This window comes from Manihot esculenta, chromosome 3, assembly GCF_001659605.2.
Source record: "Manihot esculenta cultivar AM560-2 chromosome 3, M.esculenta_v8, whole genome shotgun sequence".
NCBI classification, from domain to species: domain Eukaryota; kingdom Viridiplantae; phylum Streptophyta; class Magnoliopsida; order Malpighiales; family Euphorbiaceae; genus Manihot; species Manihot esculenta.
In genome coordinates this window covers 2155702-2167539 of record NC_035163.2, presented here as the reverse complement: position 1 = coordinate 2167539, position 11838 = coordinate 2155702, and the positions used below count along the sequence as shown (strand labels likewise).

Sequence of the window (11838 nt, the reverse complement as noted above, 5' to 3'; positions counted from 1 at the left end):
TGCAATATTATTTATTTTATATCTTTTTCATACTACATTTCAATGTGTGTTTCCTTAATCAGATTTGTTTGTACCTTCCCCATTCGTTATGCTTATGTTTCAAAGCTTTCCAAGTATGTGGGTACAAAATTATTTTTGGGTGGTGACTTCTTTTCTTCCTAATATATATGAATATAGAGATGGCACATGCAAACTATTGATGTTAGTATAATACATGAAAAGGAGAAAACAGGATTGCATTTCTTGCTGTTGTGACATTATGTGCATTTGGGTTTTTTCTTTTGTTAATTTGTTTCTTCACCGTTCTTTTCAGTATTAGATTAGATCATACCAATTCATCTAATGGTAGTTATTAACAAATTAAAATTTACTTGGTAAAAATAAAGTTATGGTAGAAACATCAGTTCATTGCTATTGTTGATAGTCTAATGGATGTTGGTTAGTTATTTATGCATTGCCTTTTCACTTGTAAGAGAGATTTCTTTCTGAAACTCATTTTTTCTCTAAAAGTTACAAGAGCCAATTTGGTGTTTGCCATTTCATATTGTGCATCTATGCTTATGAGTATTCATATTTCACAAGGGAAGGCAGTTGCCTATCTGTGTATGAGAAAGCTACCAATGTGCCTTAAATCTGTTGAGACTTGAGACTGTTTAGCATCAATTCTAGCTAGTTTCATAAAATTAACATATCCTGAAGAATTCAGAAGTTTCTGCATATATTGCCTGATTTACTTGCAATGCTAGTATGAATTGCATAGGAAGGAACTGCCAAAGATATGGAACAAAATGCATTAATATGTAATTGTTTACACTGCAACTTATAAAAGTATAGGCACCAGGCAGCATTCACTTGTTCCTTGATTTATATATTTATTCTTGCGTCTCTGTGTGGTAGATTTTATTTTATGTTTTCTTCAAGTTTTTCCAAATTCAATTGTGATGTAGTGGCAGGTGTTCTTTCCCAAGTTGCGTGATATGATCATTTATATTTTTCTTTGCTTTGGTTCTCTCATAAAGTTATATGGGCAGAAAACATGCTTGGAATGGATTGAGAAAGTTCTATTCGTAGTTCAGAGATACAGTAGTAATATTAATCGAGTAATATTTTTAACGCCGTTTACTTTATTAAAAAAAGACACTGTTAAAAAGCAGATGACTGGGTGTTAAGTTTGTTCTGCTACTATCCTCTCTGGAATTAGGAGGATTCTGGAAAAATATCCACTGTCACTATGTTGAATATAGCTCCAAAGAGTCCCCTGCATAAAAACTGGGTATTCAGCAACATGGAGAAATGACAAGTCGTATTAAAGATGTTATATTGAGAGAATAGGTGAAATTTGAGTTGCAAGGCTTCATCCATGTCTAAATAGTTCACCAATTCGAGTTTCTTGTGTTTTAAGTTTAATCCAAAATTCAGAACTACCCAATTTCTTGGATTGTTTACTAGCACTTGGTTCTCCCTGTGAGATTTTCCTTGGCGATGGCAACAGCAAGGGAAATTTCAGAAATCAGAATTGTTCCCAATCCAAATGAGATGGGGGCATGATGAAAACAATTAATAACTGCATTGAAAATAGCTGAAATTACTGTTGCTAATTGCTATAGACAGAACAAACATAAGAGATAATAGATCAACAGCGATGGATATAATTCAAAGCCATGTCACAGTCATTCCTCCGTCTCGCTCGCAAACTCTTTCATCTCTTACCCACCTGTCGCACCCACCCCACTCTCTCATCACCACTGCGCTTCCACCACTCAATGGCCAACACCACTACCGACTCCGTCACCCCATCAAACACCCGCGTTGGCTGGATCGGCACCGGCGTTATGGGCCGCTCCATGTGTGCTCACCTTATCAAAGCTGGCTATACTCTCACCGTCTTCACTAGGACCGTCTCTAAGGCCCAGCCTCTCCTCGACATGGGGGCCAACCTCGCTCAATCCCCTGTGGCCGTCGCTTCTCAATCCGATGTCGTCTTCTCCATCGTCGGTTTTCCCTCCGATGTCCGTCACGTCATGCTCGACCCCACCGCTGGGGCCCTCCAGGGGCTACGCCCTGGTGGAGTCCTTGTTGATATGACTACCTCTGATCCTTCTCTAGCCTCCGAGATCTCCGCTGCTGCTTCCGCCAAATATTGCCACTCCATTGACGCTCCCGTCTCTGGCGGCGACCGCGGTGCCAAGAATGGAACCCTGGCAATATTCGCAGGAGGGGATGAAGGAGTCGTCAATCGGTTGAATCCCCTGTTTTCCCTCATGGGAAAGGTTAATTATATGGGTGCACCTGGCAAAGGCCAATTTGCTAAGCTAGCAAACCAAATAACCATAGCTTCTGCAATGGTTGGCTTGGTGGAGGGGATCGTCTACGCATATAAAGCTGGGCTAAATGTGGAACAGTACTTGAACGCCATATCCACTGGTGCTGCGGGGTCAAAGTCCCTTGATTTATACGGGGCTAGAATACTGAAGAGGGATTTCGAGGCAGGGTTCTATGTGAACCATTTTGTGAAGGACATGGGAATTTGTTTGAAGGAGTGTCAAAACATGGGTCTTGCTTTGCCAGGATTGGCATTGGCTCAACAACTTTATCTGTCGCTCAAGGCTCACGGGGAAGGGAATTTAGGTACCCAAGCGCTTATTTTGGCTTTGGAGAGGCTTAACAATGTATCTCTTGAAAATCTGGCTTCTCAGAATCCTAGCTTAGCCGGGTAAATGATCCTTTTATATTGAACATTAAATTTACTATTTTCCTTGTTTATTATGAATCTATTGGATTATCATTTCCAATCTTGAACAAGTTGTCTGGAGAATTGCTATTAGATATATGTCTTAGCCTTCTTCTGGCATAACGTTGGTTCTGTAATCGTGTTTCTTGTTTGCTCTTGTGCCTGTCTTAGAGAAATGTGGAATATGTCTTTGAGATACACCTGTGTATGATTAGTGCTGTAGCCAAATAATCTTTTAATTCCCTTTGAGCCTCGAGCTTCAATCTGCAATACAAAGAGAAGATGGCTGCATAATTGCAGCTGCTCTTATGCTTAAGTTAGTTTAGAAGACACATTAATTGCAAAGGGTAATCCTGAAAGTGTGTTAACGTGTAATGTGTGACCTGCATGCTTGACCAGGCTATATATATTAGCCCAAAAGAGCCGTTGATGTCATATTCCCCAAAAATCCAAGTTTCTGTTTAGCCAACTGGACAAGTACAGCTGGCTCTGTTTCTTGTTTGTTTCTGTTAGAATGCTTCGTTCCGGTTTGAAATCCAAGCTGCATCTTTGCACCTGGACGAGCCATATTACAGATCAACTGCCTTTAGCTCGCTCAGCACTCATTACATGGTTTGATCCATGCAGTTGTATGTCTCACCTTCATTACAGGATGTATCATTTGGTCTTTTGCTATAGTACTATAGCAGTTAGATATATTGTCGAGTCTAAGGTTCTGCAATGAAACCATTACATGCACATCTGGTTTTATATTGTTAGATGCTGAAATTTTTGAGATTATTTATGCACGAGATTCATAGGCAACTTCCCTTGTACCATTTTGATGATGAGTTACTTAGCTTACTTGTTGATTGTTTTTATTTTTGTTATTGCATTTATATACTTAAAATAATGACTTCTGTGTTACTCTCAAGCTTGTATCATTTCCTTGAAGGCATAAGGGTACAAGAAATTGCAAGGAAAACATAAGGCCCTGTGTTTTGTTTGATGGCTTTTGTTCACTCACTTGTGTCTCATTCTCACAATTTATGAGCTTTTCTCACCCGAGACTGCACACATTTAATTGGGGCTAATTTTACGTGTGATCACTGAACATTTTGCTTAATTCCATTGTGATCACTAAACAAAATTTTCTGCCTTAAAAATCACGCAGTTGCTCCTTTCTCAAAATTTGAGCCGGTCAAAGCTGCTTAAGTTGGGACCACTTTCTTTCCCTCCCCTCTACGTCACCAAAACCATAACCAGCCTTTAAATCAAAACCCACTGACCCATAAATAACTCTTTCGCTATCTTTACCTCTTTTTCCTGCCTTTACCTCCTTTGTGACCATCCCTTTCTGATCTGTCTCACCAGTCACCAGCACCTCCTTTTCAAATGTATTCTCCAAAATTTTTTTTCTCTTAAATGGCTTTAATGATATTAAAACTATGTATTTGATTAAAGCAATGCATGCCCAGAAGACAGAAACCTGCAGCAAGTGGAACTCTGGTTCCATGGCAAAATCCTTGATCATTTCTTACTTGAAACATGGTAATTTTAGGTCAGTTACAATTGTTTTTTTCATTGGCTTTCATACAGAAGAATGTTGAGTGGAATTCTTTCTTCTGAGGAATTTATTAGTTATGGTGGTCATCAAATTGAAGTTATGGGAGGTTTTCTAAGAAATGCATTTTAAAGGAGTGAATTTTGAAATAGTGGGTATTATAATTATCAAAATTTTCACTAGAAATGGATTTGTAGCTGGGTTTAGAACTCCATGCAATTCAGTAAAGCGGGACTTTGAATTGGATAATCATTCTCAAATGAACTACCATGAGATATGAGATGTGGAACTGTGGGAACTTTTAATCAAGTGTTGCATGAAATGTCAGATCAAGATCTCTTGTGGAATGAGGCAATCATGATCGACTTGATGCATAAGAAATTTGTCACTTTAGTTTGTAGGAATGCAATTTTTTCTTCGGAAAAGCAATGGTTAAGAAAAGGAGAAATGGCCCAAGACAGCCCTGTGTGGATGGTTAAGAAGTTTAAAGAAAAGAGCCTAGTGAAAAAGAGTGCATAAGCGGAGAAATGGCTTAACTAAGCCAAGTGGGTCCCGTGCGAGCAACCTTTATTGCAAAACTGACTATTGTATTGCCATGTCAGCATCTCCAAGCAGGAAAACAGCTTATAGCTGGTCTAATCGATCTATTTTGGCTATGTGAATTGTGAATCTTCAAGAGTCTTTATACACAGTACAGAGGAGTTATGTTTGAGTTCTTCCATCTTTTCCTTGACATCCGTTTCTGGGTTTGATTTAGTTCTTCTCAGTTTAATTTCTTCTTTTTGATTTGATTTTATTGATATATATTGCGTTGTTGATGATGGGTTGATATTGTTCCATGTGAACATTTCTGGGTTTTCTGCGGAAGAAATCCTCAAGTTCTGTTTGGTCGTTGAAAGGCTTAGAAAATTGATGAGCCAAACTAAACCAAATCAATTTTACTTTAGTTTAGTTCGATCCACTTATGTTAGTCCTTTTAATTCAGTTCAGTCTTTCATAAATCGTGTAATATGAAACCGAACTAATCGATTGTTCACTTCTAGTCCTGTGTGGCAGTAGTAATTGAGTGATTTTCATGACATGAAAATTGCAGCAATGATTTAAATTTAGCCCTGTCCCAGGGCTAAGTTAAACTAGAACATCATATAGACTTGACTTGTATTTGTTAGTAGATACCTTGTTTCTTGGTTTAAAAAGTCTTAAGAGAGTAAATAAGGATTATTTGTTGTACTGCTGATTTTTTAAATTTTAATAAAAAAGATGAAAATCATAAAATTATCATTCCACTGAATGGTATTTCATATTTAAGTTCAAACCAAATATGAAAATTGCTATTCAACGAAGAACAGATATTCTATTCTATCTGCTGCATATCTCATATCATTACCAACGAAAGCCTAATACTTTTGCGAGATCACTGTAGAATTAAAGTCCATGTTTTAACTATCCTATGCCATTAATTTTTATTTTTAATGGTAAACCACGTTTGGATAAGTTGTCTTTATATGATACTATCTTATGATATTTATGTATTTTTTTTATATTTATTTTGTGTATTTAAGTGATATGCCGTAAATAACTTTTCTATAAAATTAATTAAAATTCTTTTAAAAAATAAAAGAATATATATATAAAAAAACATATTTTTCTAGAAGATGTTTTTCCACTAAATAAATCGAGTCTTAGGGTGGTATGAAATTTCCTTCCATTAAGCATAAATGGGGGCACTAGAGGTGAACAGGTTTTCCAGTTTGTTGAGTCAAAATAGGTATGCAACTTCCTCTAAATTGCAAAAACCTAACTTTGGACTGATAATTACCCATCCAAATTTGAATTGAATATATCAAATCCACACTCAAAATGCTTTACTATAATAAAAATCTGTGGCTTAGAAAGGTGGATTGGCTTTTTTTTTCCCCGAAGCAGTACACTTAGCATCTCTCAACAACTTTAATACACTATTTGATATTATTTATTTTATAAAAAAAAATTCAAACAAATTCTTATAAAATTATATATAATTTAATTTTTAAAAAATTAAAATTTTATAAATTTTTAAAAAAATTTCATTTCAAATGCAAAAAATTATATTTAAAAAAATTTATGGAAAATAATTTATATTTAAAAAATATTTTTTATAATTTTAATAAATTAATTTATTTTTATTTAAAAATAAAGTATATTAGTAAATTTATATATAAAAATATTAATAAAATATAAAAAATAAATTTCTTTTAAAAAAAGACTCCATTGCTGTTAAAAGTCTTGCCTTCTCTCTCATGACTTTTCTTCATCCTTCCGTGTTCCTTTCTCCTATGTTTCATGGTTCTTAACCCAGACATGAGTGCTCATTAAGAGGAAGATGCTTTTGAGTTGAACAATGGGCTCTTCCTTCCGATGCAAAGCCTTTGAGATATGGTTGCATATGTTAGTCTCTCCCTCCTTATTTGCCAGTTACTTGTTTGAATTTTTTTTTCTCCTGAGCTTCAATTGGATTTCTATGGTCAATATGACTATTGTTGGGAGTCTTCTTCAAGCCTCTGCGGCGTGCTGTTTCCTTGAGTACCCGACGTTTGCGACAGAAGCAATGGAGGTTTGTTTTACAACCGGATTTGGCGCTGGGTCCGGGTTTCTTTTCGGATTTAGGGCTCCAAAAAAAAAGAAAAAGATTAATTGCACACAACACACGGCACGTGGTCAAAAGTCAATGTTCAAACGTGGTACATTTGGAGACTTTTCTTTATTCCTCCTCCAGCTTGATTTCCCATTGCAAGGACAGTTACATTGGCTTTAGAAACACGAGGTCAACTGATTACGATCAGCTTATGGATTTTTAAACTGAATTGATATGATAGATTATACCAGAACTGCATTAAATTAAAAAATTACTATTATAAAAATCAAATCCTAGCCATTTATTTTATGAAAAATATTGTATAAAAAATATATTTTTTTATTTTTGAATATTTAAAAAGGGTTAATAGAAAAAATTTTCTTAATTAAAAGAAAAAATTATTTTAAAGAAAATAATTTTATATTTAAAAAAAATTATTTTTAAATTTTGAGAATTTTATTAATATATTTATATATAAATTTATTAATATATAAATATTTATATATACAAAATTATTTAATTAATAGCAAAGAGATAATCACCCACTCTTAAAATCCCTGTTTGACGGTTGATAATAATAATAATAATTAAAAGTCAATCGAATGACTATTTAGCCATAGTAGTTGCAGTCATTCGAGAAAATGTTTGAAAAAAAAAAAGTTTACTAAAATATTTTAGACTCATTTATTTTTTAAAAAAAATTTTAAACATATTTTAAAAATTGAGTGGTTATTTAATAAATTGTAGTAAATTTTTTGAAAAAAATAAGGTTATGTATGTATTTTTGTGTGGGGCCTCTGAATTTTATGTGATAAGGCCATGATGAGAATTTTTGAGTGGTGCAAGAGCAAGAATGAAAAAGGCAGAGTTGACCCATGACCATTGACTTTAGGACTTCTAGATGCCGTCGGATAATAAAAAGAGAACCACCTATTTTGAAGTAGGAAATAAGGAACAAGCTGCCGTTTGTTTTCACGTTTCAGTGAGACTCCCGTACACGTTGTCTCTGAAACAAAACACCTAACTCTTCTTCCCCACAACCTCATCATCTGCTATTACACACTTAAAACATTTTCTCGGTCTGAATCTCCTCAATGCCGAAAATAACCCCAGTTCCCCTCTCAATTTACTTTTTCACCCTTTTCCTTTACCTCCTCACTCTTGCCAAGTCCCAGAGCTTTGATCAGCAGGAACAAGCTATCCTGCTAAGGCTAAGGCAACATTGGAAAAATCCACCTTCTCTTAATCAATGGTACCCATCAGTCTCTTCCTCTCATTGCACTTGGCCTGAAGTCAATTGCACCGACGGCTCAGTTACTGGACTTCATTTTTCCAACATGAAGATCGTAGGAACGATCCCACCCTTCATTTGTGATCTCAAGAACCTGACAGTTCTTGATTTTTATAACAACAGCTTCATTGGAATATTCCCTGCGGCTCTCTACAATTGTTCCAAGCTCCAGTACTTGGACCTCTCTCAAAACGACTTTGTTGACGTCATTCCTGATGATATTGACCGCTTCTCCAGGCTCTCGTTCCTTAACCTGTCCGGTAATAACTTCACTGGTAACATACCGGCGGCTATTGGGAGGTTACAGCAGCTGAAAGAACTTGCTCTTGATCAGAATCAGCTTAACGGTACTTTTCCTCCAGAAATTGGCAACTTGTCCAACCTTGAAATGCTGTCAATGGCCTACAACGGTTTTCTACCTTCTAAATTGCCTTCCAATTTCACCAAGCTGAAAAAACTCAGGTGGCTCTGGATTTCTAATGCAAATCTGATCGGAGAGATTCCAGAGATGATAGGGGACATGGTGGCATTGGAGCACTTGGATTTAGCTGAAAATAACTTAACAGGGAATATCCCCAGCAGTTTGTTCATGTTGAAGAACTTGAGTGTGCTGTATCTTTACAAGAACCAGCTATCTGGGGAGATTCCTCGTGTTGTTGAGGCTTTGAATTTAGTCGAACTCGATCTTTCAGATAACAATTTGAGAGGGACAATACCTGATGATTTTGGAAAGCTTCAGAAATTATCACGTTTGAATCTGTTCTTCAATCAATTATCTGGTGAAATCCCACAGAGCATTGGTCGTCTTCCAGCGTTGATAAACTTTGTCTTGTTTAGCAACTATTTATCAGGTGTTCTCCCTCCAGACATGGGCCGATATTCAAAGCTTAAAATATTCGACGTTTCATCCAACAGGCTCATTGGGAGGTTGCCTGAATTCTTATGCAGTGGAGGGAACTTAGTAGGAGTGGTAACCTTCGATAACAATCTTGACGGAGAGTTGCCAAAATCGCTAGGGAATTGCAATAGTTTACTGATGGTGAGTATTTCCCGTAATGCATTTTATGGCATTATTCCTGCTGGTCTATGGACAGCTTCCGATTTGCAATATCTGATGCTAAGCGATAATTTGTTCACGGGTGAGCTCCCTAACGAAGTATCAGGGAATCTTTCGTGGCTAGAGGTCAGCAACAACAGGTTTTCTGGCAAACTCCCCACTGGAGCTTCTTGGAAGAACCTTGTGGTTTTTAATGCCAGTAATAATTTTTTTTCTGGCCCAGTCCCTCAAGAATTAACATCTCTTTCTCTCCTCACTACTCTTCTGCTTGATAGGAACCAACTCGGTGGATCCCTTCCTTCTGATATAGTCTCATGGAATTCATTAACTACTCTAAATATGAGCCGAAATCAAATTTCTGGACAAATCCCAGAGGAATTCGGTTCTCTACCCAAGCTTCTCGAACTTGACTTGTCTGAGAATCAACTTACTGGACAAATTCCATCTCAGTTTAACTCCGAGAGGTTCACTTTTCTCAATCTCTCTTCCAATCATCTCACGGGGGAAATCCCAATCAGTTTAGAAAATGCTGCCTTTAACAGCAGCTTCTTAAACAATCCTGGTCTCTGTACTAGAAGTTCACTGCTAAGCCTTAATGTCTGCAATTTCAATGCTCAAAAATCAAGCAAAAATTCAAACAAGCCAATAGCTCTGGTATCAAGTATTTTGGCGACAGCCTTTGTGTTGGCTTTGTTACTCTCTTTCTTGGTGATTAGAGTTTACCAAAAGAAAAGGCATGTGTTACATTCAGAATGGAAGCTTACCTCATTTCAGAAGTTGGATTTCACTGTATCAGATATACTGTCAGGGTTAACAGATACAAATCTGATTGGGAGTGGAGGATCAGGAAAAGTATACCATGTCCCTATGCATCGGTCAGGTCTTATTGTTGCTGTGAAAAGAATTTGCAACGACAGGAAGTTAGATCACAAGCTTGAGAAAGAGTTCCAAGCAGAAGTTCAGATATTGGGTAGAATAAGGCATTTGAATATAGTGAAGCTGCTTTGTTGTATTTGCAATGACGATTCCAAACTTCTTGTCTACGAGTATATGGAGAAACGAAGCCTGGATCAATGGTTGCATGCGAAGAAAAGATCAAGAAGTGTGGAGTTAGACTGGCCAATGAGGTTCCAGATTGCACTGGGAGCCGCCCAGGGCTTGTCCTACCTGCACCATGACTGCTCACCCCCCATTATTCATCGAGATATTAAATCAAGCAATATCCTGCTAGATTCTGCTTTCAATGCAAAAATTGCTGATTTTGGTTTGGCTAGGCTATTGGTTAAGAAAGGAGAAGCTACAGTATCTGCAGTTGCTGGATCTTTCGGCTACATGGCTCCAGGTAAGTTGATGTCTACAGAATCCTTTGTTTGGCTAGGCTATTGGTTTGGCTAGGCTATTGGTTTGGCTAGGCTATTAGTTATGGATTTGTTTCCTCCCCCTTTTTTTTCCATTACTAAATAATCAACTTCAATTGCAGAGTATGCTCACACAGCAAGAATGAATGAGAAAGTTGATGTCTACAGCTTTGGGGCTGTCCTTTTAGAACTAACAACTGGAAAGGAGGCCAATTTCGGGGATGAGAATACATGCCTGGCAGAATGGGCATGGCGACATTTGAATGAAGGCAGGCCTATCGTCGATGCTTTGGATAAGGAGATCACGGAATCTTCTTGCTTGGATGAAATGAGCCTTGTTTTCCAACTTGGGGTCAAGTGTACCAGCAAACTGCCTTCCAATAGGCCTTCCATGAGAGAGGTCTTACAGATCCTACTTCAACACAGTCAACCCCTTGCTTATGGAGTGAAGAATATGGGTAGAGATGGCGATGTCATTCCCTTCCTATTGAATTCAAAGCTTGGATACGCATCAGATTCTGATGAAAACGTCTGACTGTTGGTACACTTGCAGCCAACCTGTAGTTTTAGCAGAAATAAGGTCACTGTTAAACCAAGTTATAGAATATAGTACAGAAAGCAAATAGTTTAGAAAATAAACAGATATTGCAGAGATGCCTGAATTAGCAGTAGAGTTTTCCTGCAGTTGTACATTCTGAGGCCCACAATTCAAGCAAGGATCAATGGAATCGCAAAGAGTTCATTATACTATACTTGCACCTGTCAGCTTTCTCTAATAACTAGTCATCTCAATTTCATTCTAAAAACTCTGTAATTATTCCTTCAGTTACCCGAGATCCTATATTACCTGGCAAGACCAGAGAAATTCACACAACACTTACTAACCAAGCATTGTAGAACATAATCTAAATCAAGCATGCCCCAAAGCTGAATTGTTAATGCTCCTGAATAGTTTCATTATCTTGCGTTGTTTTGTCACAAGACATCCATGGAAACTGTATCTGTTAGTTTCTGTAGTATGCTTAAATACAATGTCCATGGGAGGATAAAGATTGAATTGAAGGCACCCCCCAGGGATCCGGAGGATAGTTCTCACCCTTGAATATACCAAGCTCCAGCATGTAAAGGAAATAGAGTTCTTCCAGTGATGCATACAAGTCTTGCTTGCTGAAGTTGTCTCTGTTTATAAACTACTGAGAATAAATGTACGAGTTTTTCAAACTCCATCCTTTGTTAAAGGTAAT

The 11838-nt window shown here is 37.1% G+C and overlaps 2 protein-coding genes across 2 annotated transcripts; both read left to right on the top strand.

Annotated features, from left to right (window-relative positions):
• The first annotated feature begins 125 nt into the window (after positions 1-125).
• LOC110612310 (probable 3-hydroxyisobutyrate dehydrogenase-like 1, mitochondrial) lies at positions 126-2929 on the top strand. The gene has a single exon (XM_021753064.2). It carries the CDS (start codon positions 1662-1664, stop codon positions 2715-2717), a length of 1056 nt encoding a protein of 351 aa, XP_021608756.1. The 5' UTR covers positions 126-1661; the 3' UTR covers positions 2718-2929.
• Positions 2930-7688: 4759 nt separating this feature from the next.
• LOC110610582 (receptor-like protein kinase HSL1) lies at positions 7689-11819 on the top strand. Its single transcript, XM_021750565.2, has 2 exons — positions 7689-10578; positions 10717-11819. Exons 1-2 carry the CDS (start codon positions 7983-7985, stop codon positions 11127-11129), a joined length of 3009 nt encoding a protein of 1002 aa, XP_021606257.1. The 5' UTR covers positions 7689-7982; the 3' UTR covers positions 11130-11819.
• Positions 11820-11838: the final 19 nt, after the last annotated feature.